The 17,930-nt window shown below is 43.4% G+C and overlaps 1 protein-coding gene and 1 pseudogene across 9 annotated transcripts in view; both read right to left on the bottom strand.

The window, feature by feature from the left end:
- CD200 (CD200 molecule) overlaps window positions 1-16,118 on the bottom strand; it is a 38,430-nt gene extending 22,312 nt beyond the window's left edge. For 4 of the 9 annotated variants that reach the window (XM_070071694.2, XM_070071695.2, XM_017347093.4 and 1 more), the window contains exon 1: window positions 15,929-16,079. Coding sequence is in view for 3 of the 9 variants with exons in the window: in XM_070071693.2 (XP_069927794.1) it covers window positions 15,929-15,949 (21 nt within the window). In the remaining 6 variants the exon portion in view is untranslated. 9 annotated transcript variants of the gene reach the window in all.
- LOC138849275 (SMAD family member 5 pseudogene) lies at window positions 4,557-6,227 on the bottom strand (annotated as a pseudogene).
- Window positions 16,119-17,930: the final 1,812 nt, after the last annotated feature.

The raw sequence follows: 17,930 nt of genomic DNA, 5'->3' as shown, positions 1-17,930 counted from the left end.
TGTCTACTTGCAGATTCTGTTTCCCACTCCCCTGAGCCCCACACTCCCAGGGGCTGGGCACATGGCCTCCTTTTCAGGATGTAAACTGGTGCCTGAGTATAGACATCAGTCAACCCCCCTTTGCACTCTTAGGTTCAGAAAAGCTGCTTCCAATCTACTCTTCCTGGCATGAACAGTATGTCCTTGCCTTTTGGGCACTTAGGTTTTTGAAACTCCAATGCCCTGAGGCTGATACTACTGCATAACTCTAGCTTTGGAAACTAAAAAGTCTGTTCCACTCTTCTGAGGTAGTTATTCCTTCTCTATGTCAATAGGTGATTGACTATCTGATTTGAAAAAACCAAAGGACAAAAAGAAATGGCTGGAATTGAGAAACATACCAGAAAATATATCAAAATCATACTCTTAAATAAGATAACCAAGCCACTAACAATAAGATTTAATTTATTATGTACCAGCTACTGTTCTGAAGAATTGACATGAGCCATTTCACTCAACAGTTCACATAAATCTATTTTTTTCAGGTTTTGAGGTTTATTAAAATAAAGTACTAGCAAAAAATTGCAAAAACAAATTTTTTAAGAGTTCTGATTTGAAAATCACAGTATAGTAAAACGTAGTACACATTTGTAAGGATCAAAAAGAACAGTTGGAGCATGTAGCTAGAATTTCATTTTCTACAATATCAGCGAAGCAGAGCAAGCACACATGAGAAGCAGACCTGCAGCACAGCTGTTGGTTTGGTCTTTATCATCTGCATGTGAAACACCTTTCTGGGAGAAAGTCAGCTGTTACATACACTCACTCCATTTTCATGACAATCTCATCCACTTCAGTGATTTCAAAACACAACTTTAACCACACAGGTTAAAAAGAAAATCACGTGACGAACCATCACCTTCTAGAGTCCCTATAGTTATTTTAGGAACAAATCAAAGCAGTATCATCACCAACAGTAATACAATGCAAAAACCTGACCCTAAAAGATTTCTTTTACGCAGATGTGGGATTCTTTGGCCTCACTGGAGTTTCGTTACAGCCCACACCAGCTAGTATCCAGAAGACACTACGTATTTATTCATGAAGGGAAGATTTACCTGTATACAAAATTCCAAACTTTTAAAAAACAATTTCTTCAAGTAAATTCATATTGTTTAATGGCTTAGGATGATTATAAGAATTTTAGGAAGTGAGTTATTTAAACAAGAACAGCATAAACCTTTCTCACTCTGCCATGAATGACCAAGGAATCCCGGTCCATGACTGGATCTTTTAAGCAAAGTAACTCATCACTTGCTCCCAGCAAACATCATCACGTACCCCTCAGAGTGTGAACTCACTGCCACTGGTTTCAGCGAACCACCCAACTGTAGGATGTCAGGACAACAGTACTCTGGGAAACAGGTGATCCAATGCGTGGCAGGCTTGATGAACTGTTACCTCCTGCAACCAGCTACTCTGAGCTACGTTCCACTGAATTCCACTGAACTGCTGAGGTTTCTGTTTGGCAGGCAGAATTCTTTGTTTATGCAGAAGAAATAATTTAATTCTACTCTGCTTTCTGCATTTACCAAACTGGTTGTAACTCTGTTATTTCCATATTCTGTATTTTCAGCTGGTATGTACTTGTATAAATAGTGATTATTGTAGTGATGATGTTTTCATAAACTTGACCAACTATAAACCATCCTGCAGATTAAATAAAAACTTAAAACTGTAATTTTCTTGGGGTAGGCATTGTGGCACAGTGGGTTAAGCTACTATGTGGGATGCCCGCATCTCTTATCAAAGTGCCTGGTTTCAGTCCCAGCTACTCTGCTTCCAATTCACCTCCCTGCTAATGTGCCTGGGAAGCAGCAGATGATGGCCCAAGTACCTGGGATCCTGTTACTCAGGTGAGAGACACAAAAGAAGTTCCTGGCTCCTTACTTCAGCCTGGTCAAGCCCCACCTGTTATAGGCATTTGTGGAGTGAGCCAATGGGTGGGACATCTCTCTCTGTCTCCCCTCCCTCCTCTCTGTCACTGTGACTACTGGATAAATAAATCTAAACAACAACAACAGAGCCACCTTAATTTTCAGGGATGCTGTTTGTTCACCAGGATTTCACTTTTATTTTTCCTAGCAAGCTTTATTTCCTATCCACAGACACATGGGCATTGTTAGTGACTGTAAAGCAACTGGAATGAATAAACTTTTCCCTTAAAATCCACAGGTGTGGGGCTGACAATTTTAATAACTACAAAAGGTATATCCTTTTTCATGAAATTCTTGACAGCTAACAGCTTCAACACTGCCATTCATGAGACAGCTCTTTAGAGAAAACAAAAAACCAGTCACATAAAATCCTGCTAACTCCAAAAGCAGTGACATTATGATCACAAATATCAATTTTTAATTAACTCTCACTTGAAAACATCAATAAAACTATGCAATAGATTCTCCCAGTTCATCACTAGAACCCATTGAAGTTGTTTACATGTATCTGTCATTCAATTTGCATGATATTTTTTCCCACAAATTTGTTCCAAAGACTGTGTCATGCACCTGACAGGTGAGAGAATAATGAAAACACCAAGCAAAGGGCCAGCGCTGTGGCACAGTAGGTTAATCCTCTGCCTGTAGTGCTGGCATTCCATATGGGCACCAGTTCTAGTCCTGGCTGCTCCTCTTCCGATCCAGCACTCTTCTATGGTCTGGGAAAGCAGTAGAAGATGGCCCAAGTACTTGGGCCCCTGCAATAGCATGGGAGACTTGGAAGAAGCTCTTGGATCCTGGTTTTAGATTGGCACAGCTCCAGACATTGCAGCCATTTGGGGAGTGAACCGGCATATGGAAGACCTTTATCTCTGTCTCCATTTCACTGTCTGTAACTCTACCTCTCAAATAAATAAATAAAATAAAATAAAATAAAAAACAAGCAAATGGCTCTCCAATGTGGCTGCCACTGCTCTGGCACATGTCTTGTGACACCTATGCTAAGGCTCAGGTCACTTGGCACAAAGAGGTCCTGTCATCCAGCAAAAATGGTGAGCTGGGACACAAACTTATCATCTGAAAAAACCCACACTACCCACGGGCTGCACTTGGAAAAACAATAAATAATGGCACAGGAGACAAAAGAGATCTCCATACACTTTCAAAAGGCACCAGAAAACAAAACTTCTTGTGTTGGATAAATTAGGTCATCTTTTTCCTCAAAATAATGTCTTCATTCTCTTGTCACACTAACTGTCCATTTAACTGCTCCCTAGAAAAAGCAGTTAAAAGCTTTTGTTTAACATTGTAGAGTTTTCATGTATTTCCTCTTTGAAGATTGTGCTTTGGGAGTCTAGCATCCAACAGGTACTAAAAAAATGGAAGCCAACATAGCACTGATGGTGAGAGAACCGTCTACACTGTTATGTGAATATTCAAAACATCAGCTATGCCAGCACTCACTGCTGATTCATGTGAACACCTGACCAGAAGCCTCATCTTTGAAGTCTATCTTGAATGGCTCCCATGGCTACTAGAGCTCAAAGGACCCCATGTGAGCTGATTGACAGAAGAGTGATGGCATTAAGTGTGTGATTTTTCCAACATTAATAACATCCATAAAATCATAGAGAATTAAAAAGGCACCTGAAGCTGGAGCTACAGAATAACAGTCTTATAACCTAGGTTGAAAATAAAAAAAAAAATAAAAAAAAAAAACAAGAAAAAGCCTAATTTCTTATAGCTGTAGTCTAAAAGTTGCAGTGTTTATTAATACAAAAGGGGTAATCCACAGAAGTGAGGCTAAGCATCTAAGTACAAATCATTTGAGTGTGTTTTACCAAAGGTTACACTAAGAACTTCCATCCATCAAAGTGCAAAACAAAAGACTAATGCATGTAAAAATTAGAGTTCTTGCAACATTGACCCAAAGCAGCAAACACAGCTGAACGAGGCCACGCACGCACTGTCACTGTTTATCAAGTAGTACTTACAACAGATTATGAGTAAATGACATACACAGGAGGTCAGTTATTTGCAATATTATTTTTAAAAGGAAGTGTTTTACAGAAGGTATATAGCATCAAGTTACATTACACTGACAAACATTTAGCTATATTAAAGGAAGATTTTATGATGTCATCTAGAAAATTATCACTCTGCTTTTACTGAGCACTGCCTGATGAGAAGTGCAGTGTTCCCTCAAATCAAACACTGTGTTCTTATAGTCCTTCTTAAAAAGCCCCTATCTTTTGCTTTTGCAACACAATGAGCTGTACATTTTTAAAGCTGGTGGGACAAAAATGATGATGAGAGCAATTTCTGGAAATTCAACAGTGGGAGGGAAAACTTATTTTTCATTATGCCCTATTTTAATGTTTCACCATGTGACTCTTTTTGTAAATTTAACAAACAAAAAATTGTTGGGACAATAAAGCAAAAGCATGTTCCATTTTAGCACCAGTGCAAACTTCTGACCTGGGGCATAATATTCTGAATCTTTCACAACACTTTGAGAGTTAATTACGGGAACATAAATACAAACAAATGTAGACCCATTACAAAATATAAATGTATTGGTCACAATTCTGTAGAAAAGAATAAGCGATAATATCTGTTTTCCATGGAAGCTCACAGTATTTGTACTGAAAGTTTCTCTAAAATTAAAACAAGTCCACTACTAATGTAATTGAAAAGAATACTTCTGCACTATGACATAGAAGATACAGGGTTCAGAGGGGAGCCCATCTGAGTAAGGACTTTATCCAGCCACGGAAGAGGCTCACGTAGGTGAGTCTCAGTCCAACATGGGGTAATGGTAACATCGTGCCAGTGATATTCTGCTCCCCAGCCCTTGACAAAACTCATTCAAATGAGGCACATTTTGGCGAGCTTGTACACTGCCTCAAACCCAGGATTGACAGATGGGCCAGAGCTGAGCAAACTCTTGATTGTTAAAATGTTGAGTCTGTAGCTGCTAGGAATCTTACAGACAGTGGTGGGCTGAAAGCCGTGATCAAAGTGGCAGTTCCTACTCTGTACAAATATGCTGCTGTCACTGAGACATTCCCCTACACCTCCCTGCCAACACAGCACGGGTGAACACCTTCTCCAACGTGTCGCCTAGCGTTTTCAGTTGTCGAATTACAATTCACGTTTGACAACAACCCCAAGCAGAATCTACTTTTGTCATTGGAAGGGTCTGTGAATCCATCTACTAACACACCAGTAGAAGATGCATGAGAAGCTTCCCCAACACGATTGTTTAACTCGTAGTAGTCAACTGAACACCAATGTTTGCGCTCCTCATAGGCAACAGGCTGAACACCTCTGCTGGGTATACTGGGCATAATCTGAGGAATCATCATATTATTGCTTGTTTCCATCGGCTGTGAATTATCTTGACCCATCTGATCATCAGGGGGCATATGAGCAGGAGGAGGTGTATCAGCTGGGAGCTGAAAGGGACTTCCTGGTCTAGAATTCGAGGGGGAACTGGGATACACGCTACTAGCAGGGGAAGGGGGTTGGGGTTGTTTGGCGATAAGGGGGAGGGAGCGTTGCTGGGTTGGTGGAAAGAGTGTGAAAACATGGCACTCTGTGGCATGAGTGCTTCAATTATGGCTCAAGTTCTGAAACGGAACCAGAAGGCTGTGTCGTGGACTGAATTCACTATGAGGAGGCACTAATACTGGAGGTAAGACTGGACTCCGCACTCTCTTATGGTGGTATGGGTTGATTCCGACGTCTTTTTGCTTGGATACAAAAGGAAATTCACAAATATCCAATGGCTTCAGCCCATGATGACTCTGCAAATCAGACCAGCACCAAACATGGCAATATATAACGTGGGGTTAGCCTTTTCTGTGAGAAACTTGCAGGCGTGCATCCAAAGATCTGGGAATAGTGACACATTTGCTCGGCTGTCCCGGGCTGCTCAAGGCTTTCTCCAGTTCATCCACAGCACTCTTTTTCTTGTTTAGCTTTTTCACCAAAGCACCAACTGCCTTTTCTGCCCATTTCTCCTCCTCATCACCTTGTTTCCAGTCTCCAAACAATCACTTTACCACTGGACTAGTAACAGAAAACAAGCTGGCCATTGACGTCATTGATACAAATCTTCAGAGACCTTCCTGCAATCAAAGTCAGTGGCTACTCAAGAACAGATCGCATGTGAAAGTCATATACAGGCCCACAGGCCCTAAGCCGAAGTTCCCCTTAAGCGGGGAAGAGTGACATTTCTCTCCACAAATGCCGTATGTTCTTGTCATTGATTCAAGTCTCACGAGCCGGCTGGGGGCGCTCGTCCGGCGCCGCAGCTGCACTTCCCCTGGGTGCAACTGTATGAGCAGCCTGGTCATGGGACGTGCATATACTGCCCGCTTGCCCAGGACCCGGATGACCACATAAACCTATTAAGGAGGCACTATCACTATCACCAATTTCAAAAAGAAGACCATGATCCCCAAAGAAGTAGAAGAACTTCACACAGCTAGGAAGCAGCAGGGCCAGGATTTAAACCTAGACATTCTGGCTCCAGAGCTCATATCTGTAACCATAAACCCTATTACTTTCTTTACATAAAAATGACTGTTGGTTTTACAATATTGACACATGAATATCAAATTATGTTGTTACTGCCAGTGACCAAATCACCATGTTGAGGGATTACCACTCATGCACTCACACAGCGACCCCTGCTGCAACTGACCCCTGAAACAAAAGGCACAATGCAGATTTGAAGTTCCTATCCAAAGAAGCATTTAGCCAGGTTTCTAGAGAAGCAGGCAATCTCTGAGAGCCGCAGAGTAACTACCCAGAAGCTCTGCTGGTAAATACCTCCCAACCCTGTCTCCCTAGTGTGTGAGGCGCCTGTCTCCCCCCACCAGCCCCTCCACACCTGCTATCCGTCCATGTCACCGTGCTCTCCTCTTCACACACCAATCTCCACGTCACCATCCCCCTTTCAATACCCTACAATAACCCAACTCTTTTCTGCTTTATGTCATGCATTTAGGTTTTTCTTTCAAGTAAACTGCTCTCAGTTGAATGGACGAATTTATGAATAATGCCAAATTCATTGTTATGTTTACCAAAACAACTTCTCTCCTGAATTTCCAACTCCTAGCACTGAAGTCACCCTGCACAGTGTCCCCTATTGTGGACACATGCATGGAATGCATCACAACATACAGCCAGGGTCCCCAGGTGAAGTCTCTCTTGGCTCTCTACCATTACTACCCACATCTCAGTTCATCACGGTGGGCGGCTGATGCAATGGTCTTTTCTTTTCTGAATGTCTGACAATATTCTCTTCATTTATGCGATTATTCATCCTGTTTATCGAGTTGACCTCATGCTAGGCACTTTGGAGCCAAGACTGGGTGAGGCAGACACAGTCTCTGCCCTAGACTTGTTTAGTGTACAGTTGATTTATTTATATGCCATTGCACAGATTAATTTTTCTTAAATTCCTCTTTGACACCCACCTCAAAATCTTCCACTGTCCCTTGCTGTCTAGAGAAAATCGTTCAAAGTTCCTAGCTTAAAACAACTCACCCTCTATAGCTGTGGAACCTGTGCATTCCGCCAATTATAGGTTGAAAATATTTGGGGGAAAATTACATCTGTGCTAAATATGTGCAGATTTGTTTTCTTTAGAGTACAACTATTTACATATCATTTGTAATACATTAGGTATTAACATAATCTAGAGATGATTTAAGTGTACAGGAGGACATAAGTAGGTTGTATTGCAAATGCTAAGTCATTTTTCAGAAGGAACTTCAGATTTTGGTCCTGGAATCAACCCCAGTACCCCCAAATTCTGAGGGGCAATTGCATGGTTTTCCTGGAAATTCACCTTCCATTGTTTACCTAGATCTGCCTCTCCATGCCAGCTTGCCTTGCTTATTCCTAAATGCACGTTTCTTGCCTTGATGGTTTTGCTTGAACTTCCCCATACCAGAAATGCCTTCCTCCTGACCTGTAGCAGCCTGGCTAGCCACCTCTGTGTACAGTGATCTCACCCTCTGCGTCACTTTCCCCTTAGGCTCTCAGCACTGCTGTTGTTCCCAGCAGAGTCAAGCCTCTTCCCCCAGTGCCTAAGGGGTCCTATCTGCCTTCGTCCACCACGTCTCAAATGTCCAGATCTTGTAGGAACACATCCCTCTGCTTCCTGGTTTGAGAAGAGATGACCCTTGCCTAAGTGCAGCCCACTGTATTCCCATACCCTGAGACACTGTCCCTAACACGGTTACCACCTGCCTGGGCCTCTCCACACACTGTCAGTCTTTTCATTCTTTCTCTTCCATGGGAACTCTAATGCTAAAACATTACCTGACCATATGAAACCACTAGTTTTTCACACTTTTGAAATCACAAATTCAACCATTCAACCACTGTGAAATTCCTGTTACACTGGCTGCCTTCTTGGCTGGAGATTGTCTTTAACTTGCTTCTATAGTTTTTTTAAACAGCATTTAGCAGTGACACCACACTCTTCCATAAAGTAATGGTCTCTGTGCCTGTCTCATTGCTCCACAGCAACCTCAGTATCCACCAGTACTTGGTTTAGCAGGACATCCAACAATATTTTCCTTGCTCCAATCTACTGCTCTACAAACCTAGTTCTATGGTTTGAATAGAGTTTGGATGTTGAATGCCCCCAAAGGTGCATATATTAAAGGTACGCTCCTAAACCCAAAGAACACTTTAACCTCAAAGTCATAAATTAATGGTACTAGCAGGCCAAGAACTTGATCTGATTACAGTGTTTAGGAAGTCACTGGGGCGTGCCCTTGGGAAGGAGCTCTCTTGAGACAGCTGTTATAAAACCCCATTTGGGAACCAGCTTCTCTGCTCCCTGGCTTGCCACATGACTCTTCCTCTGCACTTGCCCTGCCATTGCCATCCCCCATTCTCACCACAGCCCAACTACCTGGGGCTGCCCTCTCTGGGACCTGAACCTCTGTAAGTCTGAGCTAAGAAACCTTTTCCATTTACAAAGTTAGTTGCCTCAGACATGTTCTTTATAGTGAGGAAAGGCAAATGTAAATTCTGCTGCCATAAGGAACAGAATTTGGAAGATAAGTTTAGTAAATTGATTTGGGAGTGTCTAGAATTGGTTCATTGGCTGGGGCCACGGCTCAATAGCCTAATCCTCCACCTGCGGCACCGGCACACCGAGTTCTAGTCCCTGTCGGGGCACCAGATTCTGTCCCAGTTGCCCCTCTTCCAGGCCAGCTCTCTGCTGTGGCCCGGGAAGGCAATGGAGGATGGCCCAAGTCCTTGGGCCCTGCACCCGCATGGGAAACCAGGAGAAGCACCTGGCTCCTGGCTTCGGATCAGTGCAGTGCGCCAGCTGCAGCACGCTGGCTGCAGCAGCCATTGGAGGGTGAACCAACGGTAAAGGAATACCTTTCTCTCTGTCTCTCTCTCACTGTCCACTCTGTCAAAAAAAAAATAATAAAAATAAATAAATAAATAAATTGAATTGGTTCACTAATCTTGTTAGATTTAAAATGCTAAGGATTCTACCCCACCCTCCTTTTTTCCATTTTGTTTAAAAGGAAGAAAGACCTCTTCTATCCACTGTTTCACTCCCCAAATACCCACTATTGTGGGCACTTGGGCTACCCAGAATCAGGGAATGCCATTCAGGTCTCCCACATGGGTGGCAGGGACCTAAGTACTTACATGAGTCATCATCTGCTGTCTCCTAGGGTGCACATTAGTAGGAAGCTGGAATTAGAAGCAGAGCTAGGAGTCAAACCTGGGCACTCCAATGTGGGATGCCAGTATCCTAAGTGGCATCTTAACCTCCATACCAAGTACTCATCTCAGGGATTCTACTTCTAGTAGTAGAAAAAGCACCAAGAGTTCATGGCCACAACTGTTTCTAAAGTTATGAAATATGAATGTATTTTATATTCCTAAGAGATTAGAGGAAGTAAAAGAGAGTCAGGCGTTAATTGGCAGAACGAGAGAAAGGCCTTAAGAGCATCTTGGAAATTTTTGAGAAGGCTCATCCCATCACAGGAGGAGAGGCCTGAAAGGGCAGAATTGCTTCGTGGATCACCAGGGCATTTTCTTCAGGCTTGCCCAAGACTGCCAAAGGATTCATTTCTCTGCAATCAGCTGGTGAAACACTACATGGCTGCAGCCATAGCCCAACAGATCCAGGAATGGCTCATGTTGGCACGAGCTCCTAGCATTGTCCACAAGATGCTAGTTTTGCAGGCATGCAGAATGAATGAGCTAAGGGTTCATAATGGCTTACACCGAAATTGCATAGGCAGGGCTGGTGCTGTGGCTCAGCGGGTTAACACCCTGGCCTAAGGCGCCAGCAACCCATATGGGTACTGGTTCTAGTCCGGGCTGCTCCACTTCCAATCCAGCTCTCTGTTGTGGCCTGGGAAGGCAGTAGAAGATGGCCCAAGTCCTTGGGTCCCTGCACCCGTGTGGGAGACCCGGAAGAAGCTCCTGGCTCCTGGCTTCGGATTGGCACAGTTCTGGCCATTGTGGCCACCTGGGGACTGAACCAGTGGATGGAAGACCTCTCTCTCTCTGTCTCTACCTCTCTTTGTAACTCTGTCTTTCAAATAAATAAAATAAATCTTAAAAAAAAAAATAAATTGCATAGGCAAGCCTGGGAGGCTAGGAAGAGTTACAGGGTTGCTATCATTGCATGGACCTCCAATAGGGCAATGCCAAGTGAGAGTGGGAGTCAAGTCACACATCACAGATACCCAGAGGAAGCAACAATGTGAAACACTTACTCGGGAAAGCTACAAGCAGTGTACCATGCAAGCCTTGGAAAGCCATGGACATCAGCATGCAGAAAGAACATTCATGTGGAGTGTGATGAACAAAGCCATAGGGCAGGGCACCTCAAGCCCTTGGAAGTTCATCCACCCCAGTGTGCCCAGGATGCTGTACATGGAGCTCTGTTGCTGGTCATGCTCTATTGGGTTTTGTTCTTGCTTTGGGTGGATTCATCCTCTGTTCTATTTCCTCTCTCTTTCCTTTGGAATGGAAATGCATATGCTCTTCCCATCCCACCACTGTGTCTTGAAAGTATGTAACTTGAATTTTCCATGTCCACAGTTAAAAGAATTTGCCGTGAATCTCAAATAAGACTTTGGACTTCTGGTCCAGCCCTCACTGATTTGGGGAGGGAACCAGCCAATGGAAGAGCTCTCTCCGTTTGTATCAATTTCTGCCTGTTTCTGATACTTGAATAAATGTTAGACTTAATATGTTGGGGATCTTTCAAGTCGGCAAACTCAAAAGGCTTCCATAGCCTTGGCAACTCATGACTAGAGCCTAGGGAGATTACTGACGCCATAAACAAGAGTGTCAAATTGTTAAGTCAACAACAGGAGTCACTGTGTACTTACTTCTCATGTGGGATCTGTCCTTAGTGTGTTGTCCAATGTGAAGTAATGCTGTAACTAGTACTGAAACAGTACTTTACACTTTGTGTTTCTGTGTGGGTGCAAACTGATGAAATCTTTACTTAATATATACTAAATTGATCTTCTGTATATAAAGATAATTGAAAATGAATCTTGATGTGAATGGAATGGGAGAGGGAGCGGGAGATGGGAGGGGTGTGAAAGGGAGGGAAATTATGGGGGGGGAAGCCATTGTAATCCATTAACTGTACTTTCGAAATTTATATTTACTAAATAAAAAATAAATTAAAAAAATAGGTTGGGGATCTTGGAGATGGGATGCTGAATGTCCCCCAAATGAGTATGTCTTAGGGGCTTGACTCCCAAACTCATACAGAATAGTAAACCTCAAAGTCATAATTTAATGGTACTAAGAGGTATAGACTCAAACCAATTATTTTGTTTAGGAGGCAGGACCTGATGGGAAATTCTTAGGTTACTGGGGACATGGTCTCTGAAGGTAGTTCCCTCAGAAATATCATTACAAAAGTCTGAGTTTAGGACCAACATCTCTTAAAATGTGATTCTCTGCACTTGCTCATCATCCATTGCCTTCATTGCTCTTATTAGAGAACAACCAATGGGGCTACCCAATTTTGCGCTTGACCTCAAAACACTGTGAGCTAAATAAATCTTTCTTTTTATAAAGTTGAGTACCTCAAAAAATATATTTATAGTAGTAAAAAGCTGACTAATGCCTAGTATGGGCCCTCCTTTCAGAACTTACATGTTCTTTTTTACAAAAATATTTATTTTAATTAGTTTTTAACAGATTCGATATGATTTGTAGATACAATTCTAAAAACATAATGATATTCCTTTCCTCCCTCCCTCTCTCCCCCTCTCTCTCTCCTCCTTCCTTCCTTCTTCCTTTCTTTTTGTAGTTATTGAGATAACATATTTTAAGCCTTATGTGTTCTTATCAGACCCTGCTTAGTCTCAATCTCTGCTACTATCTCTTGAAACATATTTCTGATTCACAACTACTCAAATGGCCTATGGTCATGATTGTTACTGTGAAAATCTCATCCCTCCTTCCCATTGCTTGCCTTATGAAGCCCTGTTTAGTCATTCCTTTTAGAAATAATGACTTAACTTCCATGACACAGTTCTTTTTCTGACACGGTAAACTGGATCTTATCGTTTGTTCTTTCATTTCTCCCAGGTTTTTTATTGTCTTATGATATCTTTCCTCCTATGGGCTTAGGAGGAGAGGCTAGAGGCAGAGAATCTTGGAGGATCTGAATCTTTCCTTGCCTATCTGATTTCTCTTTCCTTTTCCTGTCAGTGGGAGCCATCCCAGTTCCAATATCCTTCCTTCATTCCTTCCCACTATGTTGTTGATGTGATTATCCCATGTTCTTCTCTTCCCTTGGGAAAAAACTGTGACTGAGATTTAATGGGGAGAAATGTCACAGAGAAAGGGTCTGACCAGATTAAACCAATAAACATGTCACAAACAATCTCATTATGTAAACTTTGTTCTTTAGCCAAAGAAACTTCTAACCAAGTCTCTTTCTGGGTAGGTGTAGAAAATCACCCCTTATCGTTGTCTCCTTTAGTGGTGTAACTCTAAAGAGAGAGCTTCAATTGTTTCTGGCCAGGAGCAGCGATTTATAACCATTGAGATTATGAATACTGGATCCAGTCTTGTCTCAGTTCTCCTGGGCCAACTTGTACCCTGGAGACAGCTGTCATGTGTGAACATCAGAGCTGGCAGAGTCTGGGGTTGAATGTCCTGCTCTGAGAGGGCTCCTCTCCAGCACCCACTGCACCTGTCAGAGATGTAGAGTCTCCATCACAGCCTCTGTCAAAGAGTTCCTGGGGGATCTTTCAGGACAGATATCCTGAAAAGGATGACATCTACCACCCTGTGGCCCTTCTCCAGGGCTACTCAATACCTGAGGCACAACAACCGAGAGATAATCCCTAGACCCCAAGGAGTGTCAACACAGTGTCCACACTACTGGGAAGTAAAAGCTATACCACCTGATTGTGCCGTTAGAACAAATTAACGTTCACATGTATATGTTATCATTTGATACCCCAGTATACCATGAGCCTGCAGACCCTTCAAGGTGACTTCTCATCTTCATGGGTCTAAGACCAACAACAAAATCATTGCCCTTTAGGAAGTCCAAAATGATACGTGAAAAGACATTCACAGCCTACACACCTGCTCAGCTTTTGCCCTCCTCCCAATCATTCCCAGGTATCATATTTAAAGGGCTTTCTTGAGTTCTGAAGTGCCTGAGGACTACTTGATCATTTTCTCAGAATTACTGATACTGCCTCATCCTATCTTACTGAGTAGGAAAGCTGGAAAAAAAAATCAAGCCAAATGTTTCCCCAGGCTCTGCTGCCAGAACTCAACACATTTTGTTTTATTTTCAGCTAAGGCAATTTGTGGAGATGGATATCTGGCACTCTAATTCCATGCCATTTTACAAAAATGATTATGCCTCTCTCTACCATGGAAACTCAAGGGCCTAGCAGAGGCCATGATGAGGAATGCAAAACAGACTGATTTCTAAAGCAAAAAACTGTGTTTCAGGAAAAGAAAAAAAAAAAGAAAGAAAGAAAGAAAAAAGCAGACACATAGCAAGCTAAGCCTATGGACTGGGAGCCAGCAAAGTTAAGAAATAAAAAACACAATGACTGAGGCAAAGGGCATCCGAAGGAAAGCCTTGTCATTAAATATACACACATTTTTACTCCATGCCATGTTTCCTTCTAGTCCACGCAAATAGCTGAAAACATTACCAAGCTGGAGACAACAGGTTTCTGTTTTGTAGGGAGGAGTCCAGGAGGCTTTGCTGCATGGTAGCAACAGGAGCAGATTCTGGTGGACAGATATGGCAGCCAGACCAAAATATTGCATCTTTGAGAGACTAAAGGAATCACAGGTTCAGCATCCCTAATCTAAAAACCCCAAATACAAAATGCTCTAAAATCTGAAACTTTTTGAGTTTCAGACAGAAGGCCACGAATGGAAAATTCCACACCTGGCCTCATTTAACAGACAAATGCAAACACGCTTAAAATACTGAATAAAACTACCTTCAAACCACGTGTGGCAGATATGTATGAAACATACATGAATTTCATATTTAGACATGGGTCCCATCCCCAAGATATCTCAGTGAGTAGCTATTCCAAAATCTGAAAGGAAAAAAAAAAAATCTGAAATCTGATCCCAGGCATTTCATATAAGGGGTATTCAACCTGTGGTATATGTAAGGTTCCTAGAATCGTGCCGGATACAAATAACTACTCAATAATTTTTTTTTATGTTATCTCATAGGAGGAGTACTCATGAGAATTAAGCACTTCAACGGTACAGCACCCAGTATGTAGTAACCGCCGCTGTTGGGTATCTGAAAGCGGTAATCAGGTGACACATGGGAGCACATATCAAGAAAACAAAGCCGTCATCTCAGGACCTTTGCCTAGATCACCGGTGCTGGCTGAGCCCTGTGCCTGGCTGACAACTGCCCATCTGGTATGCTTGGCTTTATGCAAACCTCTTGCTCTGAAAGTTTCTAATCCAAACCTTGGTCCCACTGCAAGCAGCCATATGCATGGGAAAATGAGCCTCTGTACCAGTTCCTTTATTTGTCGACTCAGGTAATAATTCGTGTCTAAAGCACAGCTGTGGACATGAAATGCATCTGACACGCAGAAGGCTCAGGCTCATGGACCCCAGTTCTCCTTTGTTAAGAACCAGAATGAAACAGGCGCTGCTGGCTCCTGCCTCCAAACTACAAATAGGAAAAACAAAATTCCTGCAGGCATTCCTCGCTTTTGGATTTTTATCTGTCTACACCAACGGAGTGCATGGAACCCTTTCCCTCGCTTTTGTCATGCACACAGCCCCTGAATAAACAAGATGTCGTCTCTCTGGAGAGTCCAGATTGCAATCCTGAGACTCGCGACCAGTGTCATGCAGTTTTATCGCATCTTTCATGGCTCCCCGAGAGGATGGAGACAGCGGCTGAGCATCAAAAAGGGAAGAAGCCCTCCTGCCCAGGGCCGGGCTGGGATTCGCATCCCCACGGCAGTTCGCCGCCAACACGGAGCCAGCACAGCACTCCCACCCCCTTCTCGGGAGAAACGACTATGCTTTCTCGCCTCAGAGAGGGAGTCGGAGACCAGGGGCACCCCCGACGATGCCTCTGGCTCTGCTCCCTAGGGCGGATAACAAAGGTCCCTCGGGCGAAGCGTCTCCGGAGCCCGCACCTGGTGGCATTCTCCTGCCAGGGAATGGGGATGGAGAACCAGGGCGCCAGGAGTGGCCTGTGCGCCACCCTTCTGGAAGCAAAAGCAGCTTTTCAGCGATTTTCAGGGCGGCATCAAGGTAAACCAAGCGTAGGATCAAGACTAGGGCGAGCCCCAGCTCGGCGCGCCTGGCCCGCCGCCGCCCCGGGGCCGCCGGGGAGCTGGACCGCGCCCACCCCGCGCCCTCCTTCCCAGGCCCTGGCCCACCCAGCTCACCAGCCTCTCCATTCTCTGCATCTTCGCTCCAGGCGGCTCGGCGCAACTGGAAAGACGGGGCTAGCTGTTTCGCACCGGGTTGTGCCCCTACAGCGGCCCGGCCCCCACCCCCGCCACCACCCACACCGCAGAGCTTGCTCTGCGCCTGTCTGTGCACTCCCGCCGGCCCCCTCTTCCACCCCCTCCGCCCCGCCCCCAAGCGGCTTTTCCAGGAGGAGTCAATCTATGGGAAATTAAATGATATTTGTATTCATCCCTGCATTGTTTCGAAAATATTTTTTCCTTTCAGTGGTGGCAATTGGGGAAACAAGTGTTTGCGGGGAAAAAAAAAATCACTTTTTCCGTTTTCCTGTTAACCTGTACTGACAGAGAAAGGAAATGGGGTGGGAGGTGGGTGAGATGATGGTTTCAACAATGCTTTTAAAACAAGCGTACAGTATTATTTTTTAAAAATCCAGGATCGAATTGTATATTCAAGCAATAAGTTCCATGTCCATTCTCCAATGATTTCTCCCTTCATGAAGTGATCAGGTTTTTTCTTTGTTGATGAGTTTCCTTCCACTTACATTCATGAGGATTCTTTTTTAGCAAGTTTCAGAATTCTTAGCTCTTAAAATAAAACTTAAAGGACAAAGGGGTGAATGAAATGCTTACCTCTGTTTTACTACCAAGACCTCCTAGTAAGGATGGAACCCACAGTCCTCTCTTTCTCCCTCTTCCTCTCTCTTCTTCCCACCTTATTGACATATCATATGATTAACATCTCTGTATGTGATTAATGTAGAAAACACCAAGCTGTGACCAGGTTGTAGCTGCAGGTTAAGCTCTGCCAGCAACACTAGTATCCCATATGTGAATGCTGGTTCGTGTCCTTGCTGCTCCGCTTATGAGCCTAGGAAAGTAGCAGAAGATAGTCCAAGTACTTGGGTCCCTGCGCCCATGTGGGAAACCTGGAAAAAGCTCCTGGCTTTGGCTTGGTCTTGCCATTGTGTGGCCATCTGGTGACTGAAACATCAGATGTAGGAAATCTCTCTCTCCCTATAACTATACCTTTCAAATAAATAAATAAATCTTTAAAAATCAATCTTTAAAAAAATAAACCATATGCAACTTGGAGATAATCATACAACAGGCAGGCATTACCACAATCTATGCCTCACACTGGCTATTTTTTATTATTGTTAATATAAAATCAGCCTTTTGAGCAAAAGTTGTAAATACATAGTGTAATTGTTAAGGATAGGGACAGTGCTGTACAGTATATCTATAGGACTGACTTAGCTTGCATGAGTGAAACATAAATAACATCTTGTGGTATTTGTCCTCCCTAGGCTGTGTAGCTCAGCAAGCTTTGTCAAGCGCACCCTGTACTTTGATGAGTTACACAGATGAACTACAAGTTAATTCTAGGTGACAGCCACAGCTTTTATGTTCACATTTATGTTAGACATGGAAATGAACATGCATGGAAATGAGAGTCCCATGTTTGAGTAGAGAAAGTGAATCATGGGGGGTTATGTGAATGATACCCTGGACACACAGCCCCATAGGCAGGAGACATGTTGCACCCCCTGAATTCACTGAGGAGCTGTGTCAGCTTGAGCAAGTGGTTGAATGCTTCAGACAGAGGACAATGGAATAATTATAGTACTTAGTTCACAATATCTTGTGAGGTTTAAACAGTTCCTAGCCTATAGAACACTCTCAGCAGTTGTCACCAGTATTTGTCAGTTGGGCTGTGTAATTGCTCTATTTTTATCAAGTGATCTATAGTTTCTTCTTTAAATTATTTAGTTAACAGATTAAGCATATTCATGACTCTTGTTATCTTAGTACATTCTCTAAAATTCACTTCCCTACTGGGCTATCTCATCTGTAAGTTAATTAAAGTTGCTGTCGCTCCCCCTCTTCGTGGAGGAACGACACTAAACCCTGCCTAGGCTTCCTATCCGAGTCACGGCACCATTATGTCGCTCCCCCTCTTCGTGGAGGAACGACACTA

This window comes from Oryctolagus cuniculus, chromosome 4 (assembly GCF_051225735.1).
Source record: "Oryctolagus cuniculus isolate XC-2025 breed Fujian yellow rabbit chromosome 4, ASM5122573v1, whole genome shotgun sequence".
Taxonomy (NCBI): Eukaryota; Metazoa; Chordata; class Mammalia; order Lagomorpha; family Leporidae; genus Oryctolagus; species Oryctolagus cuniculus.
The sequence above is the reverse complement of the archived record's forward strand: the minus strand, read 5'-3'. Positions and strand labels throughout refer to the sequence as shown.